Raw genomic sequence first — 20031 nt, forward strand, 5'->3', positions numbered from 1 at the left:
ATACAAATCTCTGCAGTGCACTTAGGTATTATATAGCTCAATGAAGAGCTCTATACAGTGTAAAAATGATTTTGCAAGGTCTCTTTGCTAAACATAGCCTACTGTGCAAACGAACACTGAAGAGTGTAGTTTAAGGATTAGATGCAACAGTTTCTTGAGTTATGCCACTTGTCAGCCTGGGAACTTGTCCGTATTGTATTGATTGGAATGAGCACAGGTTTAAGTACCGAATGCTCTCAGCCAATCGAAAGGGATCCCTTTAAACGCTCGTGTTCTCGCGTCTCCTCTAATGGACCTGTTAAAGAGCTCAAGCACACCTTCATCCACTGACATCTGACCGAAGCGCCTCAGATCCGACCACAAGCTGCATCCACTTTCTATGTCTGCTTTGTAAGAGAATACAGACATAAGCTATCAGAAATACTACTGGAATTTGGAAAATGCTTGAATATCAGGAGTCCGGAGTGAAAACAACATCAGGTCATCGGATTTCCTTTTCGATTATTGACATATTGGATCCTAAAAAGTTCACAAGTAAAAAAACACATGCTGTGTTGGAGAAAGAACGGACATCATCTTCAGAAAACACAGAATTTGGAAGTTTGGAGGAACAGCGCAACGGGAAAGAAACTCCTGGGCACGAAGAATCGCTTTCCATCTGCAAAAATATAGGTGAGGGAGTATGATTGATTATAACTACACCAGTGTGCGAATTATTTCAGAGTTGCCAACTTTTGAAATAATTTCTGTAAGTATTTTTGATTGCATTCATTAGAGGTTTGTCTTGCATTTGAAACAAAACGCTAATATATTTCTGATGTGTAGCCTAACTAATGTGACAAATATTCCCGATCGAGCAGCTGTTACTATGGTTACCATCTGACTATAGCGACTTATATCCGCCAGTGTATAGCGCACGCTGCTAACTTGTAATCCAACTTTTGTGGTTACTGAAACATTGTTCTGAAAAGTAGAAAATATAGGCTACTTATGTTACAATAATACATATTTTTGAGACCTCCACAACCTTTGTCTTTTGGGGTTACGCCTTTTAGAAATGCCAGAACTAGATGCTACTATAAAATTCTGAGAAAAAAAAAAATAATAATACCGGTAATAATAATTTTTTTTTTTTTTGTAAAATATTCCTAGATGTGTTTGTATGATTTCACATAGGCCTATATAGTAAAAAATAATACATATGGTTAAATATAAGATTTTCACTGTATATCTCCTCCAAACAGACCTTTTGTATCATATTGTGTCATTAGATTGTGAATTTGACCTTCCCCTCATTTCCAAGACTGCGTTTTCTTTAAGCAGCCGCAGCTGAGTAAGTGATTGCCATTGGGACAGTCAGGGCAGATAATTGTTTAAATCGTCCCATTGAGGATGCCTGCGCTCACTTTGATCGATATCCCATTACTGGATGCTGCATATCTCCCTCCAGCAGCTTGCGGCTCCCAACTTCAAACCCCTGCCATGTCTGATCCCAAATATCGTTCGATTAAAACTTCCCTTTAAATAGATGACATTTATCGATCTGCCGACAAATATGAAACTCCATTAGCGCGTCATGCCTGGATGGCAGAGCTGGATTTAACTAGGGTTTCTTTCCGCAACATGACATTTGAGGCGATTTGTGATTTTGAAATTGTTGAGGGATTATGGCCCATTCCACGTCAGTCTTTTCCTGAAATCCACACACAGGAACAACCTCCCCCTATTCCTGTACAGGACTTAGTACAGCGCTCCTCTCTCTATATATATTTTTTTAGTTTTATTTATTTATTTATTAGCTACTACATTGTAAGGCCTAATATACATTTTACTTTCCTATAGCAAACCGCATCAATTAGCTTAAATTCTGTAGCCTAGCCTATCTATAATTAGTTTGTATAGCCTAGGCTACTTAATCCCCCCATAGTTAATTAATTAAAACTAATTAAATTATAATTAAATTATTATAATTAAAACTATAGTATGTATACAAACTTGAATAATTTGCAATTCTGATTATTATTATTATTTCATAACAATTTAATTAATTATGTAGGCTATGCTTAGGCTATGCGTTATACTTAGGCCTATTTTATCCCTGTAGGCTATTTAACCGTAGGCTACTGCAGGCGTTGTAGAGCTGCTAGAGTACCTCAGATTTAGGCCAGTTTTATTCTAAATCAGTGGCGTGCACGGGCGGGGGCGGGAGTAGGCTACTCGAGCCCCAGCCCCTTTGAGGTTCGACGCTAAAGTGCCCCCCGGTTCGCGATTTCTGCCGAGGGGGAGCCACCCCCTCGGACTCTCCAGCGACACCCTGTCTAGGTATCTAACTGCGTTTAAGGCCTGTATTCTTATAATTTCAAACTGTCGTCTTGTATTTTTCGGTTCTATCGTCAGAAATTAAATACAATTATTAAAAACAACACCTGTCTGAAATAAATTTGACATATCGATATATTTTTATTGACAGGTGATCGATCAACTCATGACCATCAAAGTTGCGTCAGACTCCATCCTCCTGATCCAGATGTTGATTTGGACTCATCAACCTCGCTCAGAAATTTAAGATCGGGCTTTTCTCCTTGTGAAGAACCGGATGAGGCAGGTGAAGAGAGAGTGACTCCAGCGCCGGATGATCTGTCGCGTCAGCGGCGGCGGCGCTCAGATCACAGCTGCGCGAAGCCGCGGCGCGCCAGAACCGCGTTCACATACGAACAGCTGGTGGCTCTGGAGAACAAATTCCGCGCTACGCGTTATTTATCCGTATGCGAGCGACTGAATCTCGCGCTCTCTCTGAGCCTGACCGAAACCCAAGTCAAGATTTGGTTCCAGAACCGAAGAACCAAGTGGAAAAAGCAGAACCCTGGCGCGGAGAGTTCCCTGCAACCCGGCACGAACGTCAGCCCGACCTGTGGGTCCACATCTGCCCTCCATCCTCCATTCAGCACAGGGAACGTCATCTTTCATTCTGGCCCAGTGCACCTGGCATCTTCCGGTGGGCTTTTGCATCCGTTTTTGCCCGATGGCTTTCTCCAACCAGCATTCTTCCCCCCTCACTTATGAAGTCTGGAAGGAGGAATGGTCATAGACTATACGTGTAAATGTGAATTTATAAAGTGGATTACTTGTTCAGTGATCCTCAACAGGATGGATTAGTCTTGGCTTGATGTAATAATTAATTAGGCCTAAAATTTATTTATATGTAGCCTAATTGTTTTCATTGTTAGCTGTGAGCAGAAATATAGTTAAGATGGATCCAACCCTGGGCCTCAAGAATGATGAATCTGAAAGATCTGCTCACCCAAATGCAACTGTAATAATAGATGATCTGAGAATCTAATAATAGACTGACCCACTTTGGCAATAACTGTAAATCTTAAAGCTGAGATGTATATATGTATCTTTCTTTTGTATATATCGGTCCTGTCAGCAGTTTCATACATTAGGCTACTGTGGATTAATAGCATAAAATTCTTTAAATAACTTGAAATAAAAGACATTGATGTTCATTACAGTATGTAGAAACATGTTAATTGGGGCATCAATAAAATCAGACTGAAGGTAATTTCTTTTATATATATATATATCAACAGTGTATCAATTTCTCCGAATCTCTGTAATGGTCGATTTATTTGGTCAACTAATACATCACAACCGAATAGGTTACCGTCTATTCTCTTCATAAACACTAGATGGCATCACATGAAAACTTGTAGAGGAGTTGGAGACTTCATATAATGGTGACATTCCAATATTATAAAATATAACAACTAAATAATATTTTATTTTTTCCAACCAGGTAATCTACATTTGCTAAGTATGCAATTTGCAGTATGCAAACAAACCAAACTGACCGTGCTCAGAATAGCATGTTAATACTGTTGCTGCAGTAATTATTTTGCATGTGTCTTGAAGTTGAATAGTGTGTATACTGTGCACAGTTTGCAGATTTTCTATGGAGCAGCAGGAATAACAGCTTTAAAGTGTGTGAGATCAAGAGGGCCTGGGAAATATTGATCTGAATGGCACTGCAGGCAACTACGTTACTGAAGAAGAGCAATAACATCATATGACCACTTGAGGACAGTGCGCACTCAGATGTCATTAGATGAATTTAGAATGAATTGAATTCTGGACTGCTGATTCCATTTTATTTGTTTGGTCTCAAAATATCACTTTATATATAGTGTTTTCACATCACAAAGGATGCACTAGCAAAAAGGAATTTTTTCTCTCTCATGAAATGTGTGACTGGCTAGGAGTATTGTTCAAAGAGATTAAAATGAAATACCTTTAATTTAGATAAAATTATTGGAGGGTTAGTAATGTAAGTCTACACCAAACTAGTCTTTGAATATTTCGTAACCCTTCAGTTTAACCTTAAAATCATGTGTTTTCTCAGCAGAGATGATCAGACATTCTCTCATCCTTTGGAACTGATTCCAGCACACACTACAACTTGTTTCCCAAGTTCATGTGCTTTTTTTTTTTTTTTTGTGACTGTGATATCATGTGGGTTGTGTGTGTGTGTGTGTGTGTGTGTGTGTGTGTGTGTGTGTGTAGGAGTGAAGTGGGAGTTTAATCCAGCCCTTATGGCCTGTGTGTTTCTTTGGCTGAGTGACATTCTGTATTGTTCTGGCTCTCGTTTCATCAGCCTGTTCTCCAATCTGGAACCCTATCAATCCTCACCACCTCCTGCAGATTTCATGTGATAGTTCATCACTTCAGTTCTATTACATTATATATATATATATTTTACAATTACTTGGTGCATAGTTTAAAGATGTTTTCAAAAGGTGTTTTTGGAATTGGACAAATTGTGGACAGTATTTGGTTGATTTATTGAGACTGTTTTACATTTGAAGTAAAAGTTATGAAGTTTTGAGGTTCTCATATGTGCCCTTCACTAATATTGCCACCCTTTCTCATTGTGAAATAAATGCTTTCTCTAGTTCATGCTGGCCACAATTATTGGCACCTAATTATTGCAATGTCCTTTTCCCAAGATAACAGCTCTGAGTTTTCTCCTATAATGCCTGAAGAGTTTGGAGAACACCTGATAAGAGATCAGAGACCATTCCTTCATCCAGAATATCTCCAGATCCTTCAGAATCACAGCTCCATGTTGGTGCTTCTTCTCTTCAGTTCACCACTCATTTTCTGTAGGGTTCAGGTCAGAGGACAGGGATAGCCATAGTAAAAGATTCATTTTGTGCTCAGTGACACATTTTTATGTTGATTTTGATGTTTGTTTTGGATTATTGTCCTGAAGATCCAACCAAAGCCCATTATAAGATTTATAACAGAGGCAGACGGGTTTAGATTTTTTATCTGTTGGTATTGATAGAATCCATGATGCCATGCATCTGAACAAGATGTTCAGGACCTCCGGCAGAAAACAGGCCCACAACATTAAAGAGCCAGCAGTATATTTAACCGTGGGCATGGGGTACTTTTTATCCCTGTTTGTGCTAAACCTATCTGGTGGATTTGCTGCCAAAAATCTATTTTTTTAGTTTCATGTGACCATATAAGCCAGTGCTATTTGAAGTTCCAGTCGTGTCTGATAACTGAATATGCTGGAGTTTGTTTTTGGATGAATGAGAAGAATTTTCCTTGAAACCCTCCCAAACAACATGTGGTGATGTAGGGCCTGTTTGAATTTTTTTTTTTTTTTTTTTTTTTTTTTTGAGGCTTTCTGACCCCAAGACTAATTTTCTGCAATTCTCCAGCTGTGATACTTGGAGAGTCTTTGGCCACTCAAACTGTCCTCCTCAGCATGCATTAGGATGATCTTCCAGGCAGATTTGTAACATCTTTAGTTGATTGGAACCTCTTAATTATTGCCCTGATTGTGGAAATGGGGATTTGTAATGCTTTAGCTCTTTTCTTGTAGCCACTTTCTATTTTGTGATGCTCAACAATCTTGTTCTGCATATCATAACTATATTCTTAGGTTTTACTCCTTGTGATAGATGATTAAGGGAATTTGGCTTTTGTGTTCCTCATATTTATAATCCTGTGGAACAGGAAGTCATGGCTGGACAATGTCATGCTCCTAGTCACCCTGGTGTGATAAAAAATGTAAATATGAATGGGAATATACTTCAGAGATATTTTACTCATAAGAATTTCTAGGGGTGCCAATAATTGTGGCCAACATTCATTGGAGAAAAACATTTATTTCATCATGAGATTTTCTCCCCACATTCAATTGTTTTACTTCAATAATAGGTTAAAAGTTTGTGAATTTTTTTTGAATGAAAGATCAAAAGTATAAACAATGCAGATTTATTTCCACAGCCGCCTTTTCTCATATTACCAAGGGTGCCAATATTAGTGGAGGGCACTGCATGTGTAAGGAATAATTGACGACGGGCCGTTGAATTATTAGGAAAAATAATGCACACCCGAGCGTTATAACTCGGAGTCAATTATTCCGCTTATACTACGGTTGCCACACCTCAAGACATCGATCAGATGATGTATTTCAAGGTATTTGTCCGGTTTTTGTACTTAAAACGCTATTGTGATTAGGAGTAATTTCTTCCGCATCTCATCCATCGCCTCCGTTGCTAATTCCAAAACGTCATTTTAAACCTAGTAACGAGGCTTGAGCCGTCGATAGCAGATTATTGCAGTTAATAACTAAGTTATCAGAGAGAGAGAGAGCGAGCATGTGAATTACCTCTGAGTCTGTGCGTCTCTCAAAAGTGTTCGGCTAATGTCTCTAACGTTACTAATAGTGAATAAATAACATTTTAAATTCATTTTCTTCAAGAACAGCGCCGTTGTAAACGTATTGTATGGCAAAAACATGGAAATGATCTGTCGTTTATATCATATTGCTTGCTATATTTATTTGTCGTTGTGGGTTTTGGTTATTTTGCTGTTGTAAGACCTTTAAAATAACTCATTTGGCGAAGTGATATGGACATGTAATGCGGTCAAGAGCTGACTGGAACCGTGCGTTTCCCTGAAAATAATTGCACACCTTAGAACAGGGGTCACCAAACTTGTTCCTGGAGGGCCGGTGTCCTGCAGAGTTTATCTCCAACCCTAATCAAACACACCTGGGGTGTATTCCAGAAAGCAGGTTATGTGACATACCCGGGTATGTTTGAGGATAAGAGAGCGGATAACCTCAGTTTTCGGTTCCAAAATCGGAAGTTACTTTCAGGGTATGTAAGTAACCATAGTAACTTGCTCTCTGAAGATAACCTGCTCCGGAGCAGGTTATGTTCCAGGGTTAGTTCAATTCAGCGCCATCAGCACACACGTGATCTACTGACGAGCCTTCAGTGAGCGTGACAGATAGCGCACAACATTATATAATATTAGATTATGTAATATATATATATATATATATATATATATATATATATATATATATATATATATATATATATATATATATATGATATGTTAATGATTAAGCGCTAATATAGGCCTAAGTAATAAATATATTTTATTATATTTATTTTATTGGCATAACAGTTATATGTATAAATTAGAAAACACTATGACAAGGTAATGTTTAATTTATTATATTATATTTATTACATTTTATATTATCATCTCACACATGGATTGGCGTTTTCTATAATGTATTTCTATAATAAAAATACATATTTGATAGGACTTAATATATAATTAGCATCAAACAAACAATATCATTCATATTCAATCTCAAGGATTAAAGATTAAACGGAAAAAAAATGATTGCACAATCATTAGGTGGCGGTATGCACTAAGCATGTAAATGACCATTGAACAAAAGAAGAAGAAAGAAACAGCATGGCGCGCTTTTTCTTAGCGTCCGTTTCCATAGTGACTCGTCGCTCTGTTGAGAATGTCTTGAGTCTTAACCAGGAACATACTCTGAGTTGAATGAACTTACTCCCGAACGCGTTTTTGGAACCAGATACCTTGAGTAAGCAAGGTTTGGGGTTAATCAACCGAAAGTTCAGGGTTTATCTGAAGGTAAGTTAACCGTGCTTTCTGGAATACACCCCTGAAGCAGCTAATCAAGGTCTTACTAGGTATACTTCAAGGCAGGTGTGTTGAGGCAAGTTGGAGCTAAACTCTGCAGGGCCCTCCAGGACCGAGTGTGGTGACCCCTGCCTTAGAATGTTCATCAGCCAATCAGATTCAAGCATTCAACGACCAGTATAAGGTGAGATATTCAACTAAACCTTCTTCTAATACAAATTGTAATATGTATATGTGACCCTGGACCACAAAACCAGTCTTAAGTCGCTGGGGTATATTTGTAGCAATAGCCAAAAATACATTGTATGGGTCAAAATTATCGATTTTTCTTTTATGCCAAAAATCATTAGGATATTAAGTAAAGATCATGTTCCATGAAGATATTTTGTAAATTTCTTACCGTAAATGTATAAAAACTTGATGTTAATAATAATATGCATTGCTAAGAACTTTATTTGGACAACTTTAAAGGCGATTTTCTCAATATTTAGATTTTTTTTGCACCCTCAGATTCCAGATTTTCAAATAGTTGTATCTCAGCCAAATATTGTCCGATCCTAACAGACCATTCATCAATGGAAAGCTTATTTATTCAGCTTTCAGATGATGTATAAATCTGTTGAAAAATTGACATTTAAGACTGGTTTTGTCATCCAGGGTCACATATATGAATAATTATTTCTAGTCCTGTCTGTTCTATCAACTTTATCAGTCAGCCCCTGCTCATAAAGGCTTTAACATGATTGTGCAGAAAAGGCATTTTTTTTCTCCACTGATGAACATTTAAGCTAGCCAAAATAAAGAACTATATAATATTAATAATATATTATCGTATATCTATATCTTTTAGCATGATCCAACTGAACTCCACTGAGATGAATGAAGATCCTAATGGATTTCCCTCTCCGGGTATATTAATTGCATGCTAAAATGAAAGGGGAACGTGTTCATCAACACTGTTTGAAAAGTCATTATTTTTCCATTTCGGTTTAGTTAAGGTAGTGGTGTGGAAATTACACACTTTACTTTTCAGAAATAGTCTATTCTTTTGCTCGAGAGTGTTTGTGAGAGAGCATAGTGAATACTGTGAGTGAGAGAGATGGTGGGGTGGGAGATTTACAGTGTGCTCTATTTTGAGGCAGCTGGGAAAACAGTGAATTGTTTTGGTCAAGGAATAGCTCGTGAGTGTATGCCAAGGGCTTCTCCAGTCACCCTGTTTCTCTCCCATTGTTTCATGGAATGCTGGGATACATGTGGCCTAATGTGGGGCAGTGCAGTCATGCACAAAAAGCTGAAGCAACGCCTTCTGATAGCTATTTCCCTAAAATGTGAGTTTTGAGTGTGCAGTACATTCCATTTGTAGACATCTTTAAACACAAGGAGGACCACTTCACATAGAAGCCCTTACACAAACATGTACAGACCGAGATGAGACGCAGACTCTCAGGAGGAGGTTGGCGATTTTTGTTTTGTCTGAAGAGATCTTCGTATATTAAATCATGCTTTTATTTTGGTCTTCTGCCCTAGAGCAATGTTTACTGTCGTGTCTGACTCGCACATCTAGTGTTCTTGTCTGTGTGAGCTCTCATTGCGAACGACTACACACTCTGCCGCAGTGGGGAACAGTAAGAGGACCATTAAACACAAAATATGAAAGCCTCCCTCTACGTGTGTGTTGTTTTTCAGATTTTAGCTTCTGTCTCTTTCTTTTCATTCTGTTTTTACTCACCTCAACAATAACTTAAGATGGGTGTTTTCTTTTCCTCCCGTGCTTTCCGTTCTGTGAATTTCGGATTGTACGATGTGACCACAGTGGCATCTTGGGTAAAAGCCAATGCAGACTGTATTACATCAACTGTCTTTTGTCTGATTGTGCGATTATTCATCTTAGTTAATACTGTTCTGACATCTTAAAGGAATAGTAAAAATAAAAATGAGCTTTCCCTCCGGCCATTTAGGATGTAGATGAGTTTGTTTGTTCATCAGAACAGATTTAAAGAAATTTAGCATAACATGACTTGCTTTCTGAATCCTCTGCCATGAATGGGTGCCGTCAGAATGAGAGTCCAAACAACTGATAAAAACATCACAATAATCCACAAGTAATCCACATGACTCTAGTCTATCAGTTAATGTCTCGCAAAGATGAAAGCTGTTTGTAAATAAACAAATTCAAGACCTTTTAATGTATTGTGGTCTAATTATCAGCTGTTTGAACTCTCATCATGACGGCACCCATTCACTGCAGAGGATCCATTGGTGAACAAGTGATGTGATGCTAAATTTCTTATCTACAACTCATCTACATCTTGAGGGTAAGTATTATTTAATTATTATTTTTTTTTTGCAAATTTTCATTTTGTGAGCAAAAATGGCTAATTATTAGAGGCCTGTTGTAGGAGCAGTCTAAGATTCATCGTATAAATGCAATTATTCGCCGTCAGTGAACATGCCACACCATGGCTGATGATGTTGCTCCTACGATGAAAGAAACTCTCTAGGATCCTTCACATTGATGAGGTCTTGATATCTCATGAATTTTCTTCCCTAAATTAACTTTGTATGAGATTAACTGATCCTGTGCGAGATATCTTTGTAGTAAATTATTCTTCCTCACGCACTCCGAGGTGGCACTTGCTGTTGCGTGCTGATGCTTCTCTGAACGAACCCTGATTTAAAATCTCTGACTGTTGGGAATTACACTGAGAGTCTGATGGTTTGATTGTGCCCGTGTCTTGTTACGAAACACGACACTGCTTGATGTGGCAGCTTAGAGAGAATGGAAAGCATAAATACTGCATGCGTTTTAATACAGAGACATATAATGTTCACCTCATTCCAGTAATTAATATTCAGACTTTCATTGATAATAAACCGGAAAAGGTACATTTATTGAATTTCACAGATAAAATATAACTGGTCACTGCATGTCACGCTGTTAGGTTGTTAGGTGGTTTCTTACTGGTCCAAGACAAAAGAGTTTACAAGTCTGTGATATTTTGATCTCTAAGATACGACTTCCTAAATGCAGTTCTATGAGAGTTTTGTGGCTGTTTTAATAGCTATGAGGTAAATTGTGTGTCCCAATTCGCGAACTTAGGCACTATTCTGTCCTGTTTTGTAGTATAATTTTTTGCAAATAGTGCATTCACAATAAAAAATAAAAAAAAACAAATAATGCACTTAAACAACCGAAAGGCAAAGTGTGGAATGTTGGACACTTCATGTACTCAACTGTTGCAGCTTTAATTACTGTATGTAGTGGAGCGGGAGGGACTATCAGACTCCAATGATAAAGAAAACAACTAAATCCTTATAAAATTCATACACTATACACGGTTGAGTACATAGTGTATAGTGCGTCATTTGGGATGCAGCTATTGTTAGTCTGCTCATTTAGAAAAGTAATAGTAGTTTACTTAGTTCACCTGAGCAAGTTGCAGTTGTGAGGCATCAATCATGTCTGTAACACAAACAATGTGGGACTGTAAACAAAAAACAAGTTGGTGTAGGGTTTACTTTGAAACATTCTTTCACTCAGAAATTGCTAGTAAATTTCACAAATAACTGCAAATAAACAGTCAGTGACACATTGGATTAAACATGACATTTTGATGTAGAAAGACTGAAATAGTATTTTCTTTTAAAACATACTCCAATAAGTTTTGTTTTATTTATGACTTTAAAAAAATCGTTTTTGGGTGTGTGTGTGTGTGTGTGTGTGTGTGTCTAGTTCCACTAATGACTGGGTTTCAGTGTTCCTTAGAAAGGCAGAACGTGAAAAGGAAAGGTTTATGAAAATGTTTTGGAAATGGTTTTATCTGTGTTCATTTGATTGATGGAGCGTTCTCGCAGGCAACACGTTTCATTATCTACAGAATTACACTGAGAATGACATGTTTTCATGGACCTCATTATGTATTACGCTCTAGAGAACCACAAAAGGCCTTAATACATTGTTCTTCATGTTGTATGTGTAATTTGCGTAAGTTTAACATTTTATCAGTCTTTTTCTTGATTTTTATAAGGGGGTAGTCCTGCTCTCAATGTTTTTGGATGGATTGGATGTAATTGCAAAGTTTTGTCAGCAGGGTCTCCATTGAGTGCTTGTTCCATTGAGTGAATTGTTTGGATTTGTTTTAGTGCTGTGTCCTAGAACTATTTTATGTTCTAATTCTTTCAGTCATTCTCATGCATATGTTCTTGACCTCATATTATTCAATATGTCTTTAAATAGACTTTTAAAGTAACTGCAAAATAGCTCAAATAAAATTAAAAATAGTGAAACTGAGCAATTTATCAGTGCATGCTATTCTATAGAGAAAAAAAAAAAGATTTTCTTCATTTCATCAAAATATAGTAACTTGTTTTGCCTTTTGAAATGACTTTCTGTTCCAGTGACTGTCACCAAGCCCTCAGTAGATAATATAAATTCCTAAATGATCCACTAATTCAGTACCTCACATTTTTATCCTTGTTTCATGGATTTCTTTTCTCCCCAGATTCTCTATAATTTCTCCCTAGTCATCTGTTTGTTTTCTCTCAATTTTTCTCAGCATGTTCAACAGGTGTTAACCGTCTGGAATGTGTGACCGGAAGCGGCAGTAGATCTTGAGGCTGTACTAGATCAAACTCACCAGTGGTCAGAGGTCAGAGGGCCCTTCTAAGCACTAAAACACCTGAGGCACAGCTCTTCTGTCAGAGATGTGGACCAGAGCATGTTTACTCAGGGTCAGCATTGCAGTGAACAACAGAGCAGACTGACATAACGAAACGGACCTATACTGTGCATTTTGGGACTACTGGAAATAGGGTAGGTTTGTTGTGTTTAGGGTTTTTATGAGGAGAATCTAGAGTATGTGGGCTTGAGTTTCAGAGGTGATGTTGTTTTTGAGTCAAAGTTTAAGGGTAGTTTTACCAGGGCCCATCATGCAGTGATTTATGGAAGCCCCTATAACAGTCTACATCTATCTTTAGGAAGCTGGACATTTACGAGGACAATTTTGTTTGAGGGAATCAGTATTTTGGTGGGACAGCTGACCGCAGCTGACCTACTTCTCACACACTGATTCTCCATAATGCCACAGTGTCATGCCTGACATACCTGCCTGAGGTCTACACACACACACGTCTGGTTTGCTATACTTGTGGGGACTCTCCGCGTAGGCATAATGCTTTTTCTACTGTACAGACCGTATATTCTGTTTCCCTACACCTAAACCTACCCCTTACAGGAAACTTTCTGCATTTTTAGATTTTCAAAAAATTCACCGTGACATGAGTCCCCATGAGTCTGTGTGTATTCAGGTTTAAGTCCCCACCTGAATAGAAAAACAGGTACACACACACACACACACATTTGTTGAGCTATTTAAATGAATACATACCACTAACAGCTAATGTTTTATAGATGTAATAATTGTAAAAATAAAAATGTTACAATAATTTACAATTATTGTAAAAAAAAAAAAAAAAACCATTACATTTTATTTATATATATATATATATATATGTATGTATATATGCATGTGTGTGTGTGTGTGTATGTGTATATGTATATGTGTATATATATATATATAAAAACCAAAAAAAAAAAAATTCTGATGTAAGCATCTCCAGAAAAACATAAACATGCTGGTACAGGTCGAGTCTAGCTGAAATACACCCGAGAGCCCAATCAGTTTGAGAACTCATGCTGTGGAGGGACATTGTTCAGAACATAAACGCTGAGGAAAATAACATCTGATTCCTAAACTTGAATATATGATTAAAAAAAATCTGCCTTGGACCGGTTTGCCTAGATCCCATCTGAATGGGTTTATTTTTAAACAAAAGTTTCTACACTTCTAACCTCAGCCTTTACATTGATTTATTGCAGATGATAATACCACAAAAATAATGGAGAATCAGCAAATATTCTGTTCCCTCACAAAACAAATGTTCTAGTTCTTTCGCTGTTTTTGTTTAATGACTAGAATGTAATGTACAGTATCTTTATTATACCAGACAGACTTGAAAAATCTCAACCCATTTCTTGTTTGGTGAACGATGTAACATTTAGACATTGTCCTTATCTCTATATAGATGTTAAAAAAAACAATAACGGGCATGCATTTGTTGGTGATATTAAAGGAATGCTCCTCATTGAATAAAAGATAAGCTCTATCGACAGAGAAAGTAATTTAGACTCATCCCACCAAAAATCATGTTTACAATGTAAATCTATGGGGTAATTGCACTAAATATTGAATGCTATAAAGAGACGTGATGTATTGTAACTATCCATAAAGTACTGTTTACATAGAGGAAGCGCCATTATGGATTCTGGACAGAAGTGATGGTTTAAAAAGCCTTACTGTTGGATATGTTTCCTGCAAACACAGCTTTTCACTTCACAAGAGTCGTGTGGATTACTTGCATTGTTTTATCAGCTGTTTGGACTCTCATTCTGACGGCACCCATTCACTGCAGAGGAGCCATTGGTGCACAGCTAAATTTTTCCAAATTTGTTCCAAAGAAGAAAAAAGAAAAGAAACAATCTCATCTTTATTTTGGATTGCCTGAGGGTTTCAGCAAATTTTCATTTTTGAGTGAACTGTTCCTTTCAAATAAGCACTTTAACAACATTATAAGCTATATTTGTATTTTAACCCTCAGGGATGCATGACAGTGCTTCCTTTAGTCTATACAAAAAGGAATAGAGTTTATGATAAAACAGGCCTTATCCATTCCAGTGCCTGTGCAGGATGTCCTCAGTAAGGATTGAGCCTTCATTAACTTCCACACGTTATTCTACCCCTGAAAAATACACAGCAACTTATGTTTTCTGACAGCCTTCCCGCCTGTCTGCTAACTAGACATCTGCCTGTTGACCTTTCTCCAACGATTCCTTTCCCACTTGAGTAATAGACACGCATGTACACACACACATTTATCCTAAACACCGGAGCGCCCACACACAGGAAGGGGCAGCGATGTAGACAGATATTCTGTTTTTCCACTGCAGCTACAATTAGATCAGGTTATCTGAGGAAGGATTGTGACTGTGGTCTATGCCGCTCTGTCACTGAAGTAGGGGGATCTGTTTGCTGTCTTTGGTTCCTGCCAGGATGAGGGTCCCACCGCTGTGTTATAGAACACAGCCGCACCATGTAAGGTCTGTTACGCGCCACTCACACACGTGTAAACACACAGCATCACTCTGCACCACATATATCATCGCCTGGCCTTAGAATGCAAATAAAATGCCAAAGTTGACACAGCTATCTGATATATCTATCTATCCATCCATCCCTCTATTGGTCTGTCTGTCTGTCTGTCTGTCTATCTAACTATCGTTCGTTATATCATTATATTGTTATATGTCTCTATCGTTCTAACTGTCTTGGTCTCCATTCTCATCTGCGGTTTTAAAGGATCCAATAAAGTGACCCAGTCTAGTGAGAAGACATTTGGATTTAACCAGGCTTAACTGAGATAAGAAAGGAGCACCCGCATAGACTGTCTGGCTATCATCAGAGAAGCTTTTTGTTGGACTCTTGAGGAACAGGTCAAGAAGGAAAGGCCATATTTGAGACAGGGAAAGGACTCCAAAGCCGAGACCAATAAATTCCACCAGATGTGGGCAGTCTGAGAGGAAATCTGACGGTCTGACATAGCAGAAGATCTTTTGGCTTTGTCCCTGCATGTTGATGGCAATGACAGCACTGAGAGTAAATGAATGAGTCAGATACTGAGTCAAAGTTCCGGTTGTTCACTCTAAATACAGTGTACAAAATATTTCTCTAAAAGGACAAAAAAAATAAATAAATAAGAATGGGGGAACAAGTTGGCACTAAAAGTTATCTAAACAGTCCTTTTAAATTTAAGTGCATGAAATGAAAACTTTACAGTTTTAAGAGAGAGATGAGATAATCAGGCCATTTGAAGTCCATTGGATGGCATCCAATCACTCCCTATTTTCCACGAAGAATGAGGTCTAATAAGATGCCTCTACAAGACACCTGAGTAAGTGGAAATAATCCTCCTTTGAGAACAGCGTGTAAAAACACTCCTCTAAAAATATAACATGCCTAACCTGAGGAGAGACAACAGCGTGAGAAACAGAGAGAATAAGTGAGAAGCCAGCACACACACACACACACACACAACGAGAGGGAGATGAAAGCAGGAGTCAGTTCAGTTTAAATCAACCTGAATCTCCTCATTTAGAGAATGTGAGCACAGGCTGTGTGAAGTGACAGTCAATAAAATATAAGCAGACAGAGAGACAGTAATTAGCATGAGTTTGATTCTTTCACACAGGCTCTGAGCCGACTGCTACATTGTGACATTTTCCGAGCCTTGTTTTGTAAAGATGCATCTGGAAGCTGCTGAGAAGAGCGTCCCCACCTCTACGCTCAGAAAATTGACTCCTCCGTTTAGAAACAGAAATGTGTGCATAATAAACCAGCACAGGAAGCTTACAATATGGCAGTCTTAAACTGCTTTTACATTCTCTGGAGAAAATATGAGTGGTGCCTACTTGTCCTCGATGCTGGAGTGTTTGCTAATCCATTGCCAATGTGTTCTGTGCAACTGTATTTACTAACAGTTGTGACTTACAAATTGTCCTGTACATACAGGCATAGATTGCTTTGTATGGACAGATAACAGAAGTCAATCTGCTTTTATAGCCTCGAGTCATGCCTGTAAACACAGCAACTGATAGGAATAGTAAATATAAAGCCTTTAAGGTCTTTAGGGATTTAATTTTTATTCTCAGCTATTTTGGGTAACTCCTGCTGCTTTCATCCTCTCGAGTATTCATCCAAAAACTCTCCAGTTCAGTTTGTTCTTTCATTTAATAGGAATTGTGCCTTGTTCTCCACTGGAGTCTGCATGATACCCTTATTTAGCTGTTTTTCACAACCCAAGAGAAATTTTTAACATCATAGAATAACTCACAATGCCATTTATATGTCAATAATGTGACAAGCAAATAATCTCAAGCTGCAGTTCTATTCATACAGTATAATACAATACAATTAAATTAAATTATATTGCATTAACTTTTAACTGTAAAAATATAATATTCATTTTACTATGGAAATATAATATACATTTTTACTATGAAAGTTTTACAATTTCTACTAATGTAAATGTATAATGAATCTAAATGAACAGAACTGTGTATTTAGCACTCCTTTCAGGACTACTGTGTGAACATATATGATATTCTGATATTGCAGGAACTTACCACAATGCAAGCAATTTCTACAGCATTTTCTTTACACATTTATTTTTTTTTTTTTCGTTTTTCAAGTCTGGTAATTTAGGTAAGTAGAAACACATGTCTCCTAGCTAAGCTGCCTGAATTGAGGTATTCTTCGTGACTGTAGCACATGCTGTATGTGTCAGCAATAATAATAGTGTTCCATGTAAGCACCACCAATAACACATGATCACTGAACTCTTGATCAAGTCTGCCATATTGACCATATCTTCTTACTGACTTCCTGTATCCCAGATTTCAGAGCATAGCGGCAGAACTGATCAATGACTGACAGAACGTCCTCTGGTCCTGGAGCTCAGAGACATCCGATTGAGTTTCACTGAGAGAGAGACTGTATAACAGGAATGGGATGAGTAATGTCTGCGCCAGCAGCACCCACCCAGCCCCACCCCACCCAGCCTGTAATCCAATCGCTCCCTCAGGTGCACAGCAGTCCTGTGCTAATCACTGTGTCATCATTCGCACAGCAGGAGAGCCAGAGAATGAGCTCCTATCACATCTCTATGATCACACCAAAGACAAACAGATTTTGAATCCTGCTTAACTGATAATGATAACATAAAACATTAAAAACAAACAAGTAGTGATTAGATCAAAAATAAGGTGAATGCACAGCCATAAAATCTTACTGTTTCTTGTTATGACCCCACTTTGATGTTCAGTCTGGAAAGCTTTATTTAGACACTTTAGGTAGTTTACAATAGTTTTTTATCATGGATAAATGGTAGGCTAACCCCCACTTAACCAAGAGCACTGTTAACATGCAACTTTGAGTAGTTTGTTTTATTTGAATATAGCATTAATATAGAATGCACATTCACAAGTGTGCAGTTATCTGCATTTACAATGGAGCATTTACATTTACTTAGCTCTGAACTAATTATTTTATAATAGCTGTGTAGTATAGGGCTTTTTTTACAAGAAGTTTTCTGTTCATTGGGTGCTTTTCAAAGAAAAACAATTGATTGTTAGTCACCCTTTTCTCTCTCTAGCCATGCATCTGAATTACAGGCTCTCTCTTGAATGTGAAGAGGGATGATGCTTTCATATCATGGCTGGATGGGCATGAATGCACAATAGTCTACTGTATGTCTCGCAGAGTGCTCATAGAAATAAATAAGGCTGCTAATGCCAAAAAGCTTACAGGATAAAATAACATGAAAAACGTTTTTATTTTGTTTTTCTTTATAGATTGAATAATTGATCTAAGATGCCTAAATATTACAGGATGTGATTCACGTGTCAGGTTACATGAAATTACGTCATCCATTCATCACATGACTGGGATGAAGAGCCATGTTGATTTTGGGACTGCAAGGGGGTGCTCGAGCATTATTTGAGCGTGTGGAAAACACTTAAAAAAACAAAATACAACTCATGATTACTTTGTATTTTATATGTGATTACAGGCTTAAAGCACAAGATATACTTGAAGGCTACTACATGTCTGCTTTAGAACTGTCACTTCAGACTCGCGTTGATATTAACAGGTGCGTTCGACTTGAAGCACGGCTACAGACGGCGATCAACGAGAGCAGCCGCTTGCAGCCAGGGGCGGAGTTGAAAACGACACGTCAAGCCGGACACTTTCTGCTCCCGTTAGTGACGCTCACGCGGTGTTTGCATACTCTTATCACAGGTGAAGGGAATAAAATGCAATATTTGTCAAATACACAGACATTTCAGAAATGTTTTCGTGAGCAACAGAAACACTTTTTATATACTGCTTAATACAGCGCCTCTGTTCAAGAATAAAATTCAACATAATCATATACTATTTAAATACTAATAAAGTGGGGGTACATATGCTTTTATCTGTGTTTTTGATAAACAGAACTCAATAGCCTATAACATTGCGACTACAGTAAAAAAAGCTTTTACTGTAAAAAACAAAAAACAAACAAACATAGATTTGTGAGCATTGTTGGAATTGAAAAGGTAAGAATAAACCCGAAACACACGTGATCATTGTCATGCGCTGAATCTGGCCAATCGTGAAACAGCTGTGTCTTCATCATCAGCGCTCTGCTCTGGAGAAACTGAGCCGGCTGAGTGAAGCCGGCTCGAAACGCTCTCGCGGCACTTTGATGCCACACGTGACAGTCACGTGGTGTCGGCGCCGTCTCAAGTCAGACAAAATTTCTAACCGGCATGCACTGCTTCAAGTCAGAATTTGATCGATCTGCGCAGTGCTGCGTTAAGTCGAACGCACCTATTGATGGTTAAGTCTGGTACATTTAAGCGAATCGGTTCTTTCGAACGGTTCGTTTCAGAGAAAAGGTTCAATACAAATTAATCTTTTAGCCAAAGGGTTTTGCATTTAAAATGCTATTTATTATTATTTTCCTATATTATTATTTTTTTTATATATGTGTGTTGGTGAGACTCACTTGCTCTGCTATTAAAGCAGGCCTTACTAACTTTTCGCCCCACTCTCTTTCAAATCCATAGTTCAATCCAGATCAGCTCACTAAAATGGTTCTCGGTTCAGTGAGTCGGTAACTGATTCAATTCTAATTCAACCGTTTCATTGAAGTGAATTCGACTCTTTCGAAGAATAATTCGTTTACATATCGGACACTGCAAGTTGTCATATCAGTCAGAGCGCGTGTGGTTTCTGATGGTAGAGTTCACATTGTGATTCCAGGGTAACTGCATTTATACCACCTCGGCGCTTTAAAATGTCCACGTAAACGCACTTTATCTTGGTAAGCTATGTGTAGAATATAGAGTTTCCGATGCGGCTTTTCATCCCCCCACTTTAG

At 37.9% G+C, this 20031-nt stretch overlaps 2 protein-coding genes across 3 annotated transcripts in view; both read left to right on the plus strand.

Moving 5' to 3' along the window:
- Window positions 1–20031, plus strand: part of prkg1a (protein kinase cGMP-dependent 1a) — an 86401-nt gene that overhangs the window by 8029 nt on the left and 58341 nt on the right. The window lies entirely within an intron of this gene.
- Window positions 205–3550, plus strand: nkx1.2la (NK1 transcription factor related 2-like,a). The gene is made up of 2 exons (XM_058795639.1): window positions 205–672; window positions 2471–3550. The coding sequence occupies exons 1-2, from the start codon at window positions 441–443 to the stop codon at window positions 3061–3063; spliced, it is 825 nt and encodes a 274-aa protein (XP_058651622.1). The 5' UTR covers window positions 205–440; the 3' UTR covers window positions 3064–3550.

This window comes from Onychostoma macrolepis, chromosome 13, assembly GCF_012432095.1.
Source record: "Onychostoma macrolepis isolate SWU-2019 chromosome 13, ASM1243209v1, whole genome shotgun sequence".
NCBI lineage: Eukaryota > Metazoa > Chordata > Actinopteri > Cypriniformes > Cyprinidae > Onychostoma > Onychostoma macrolepis.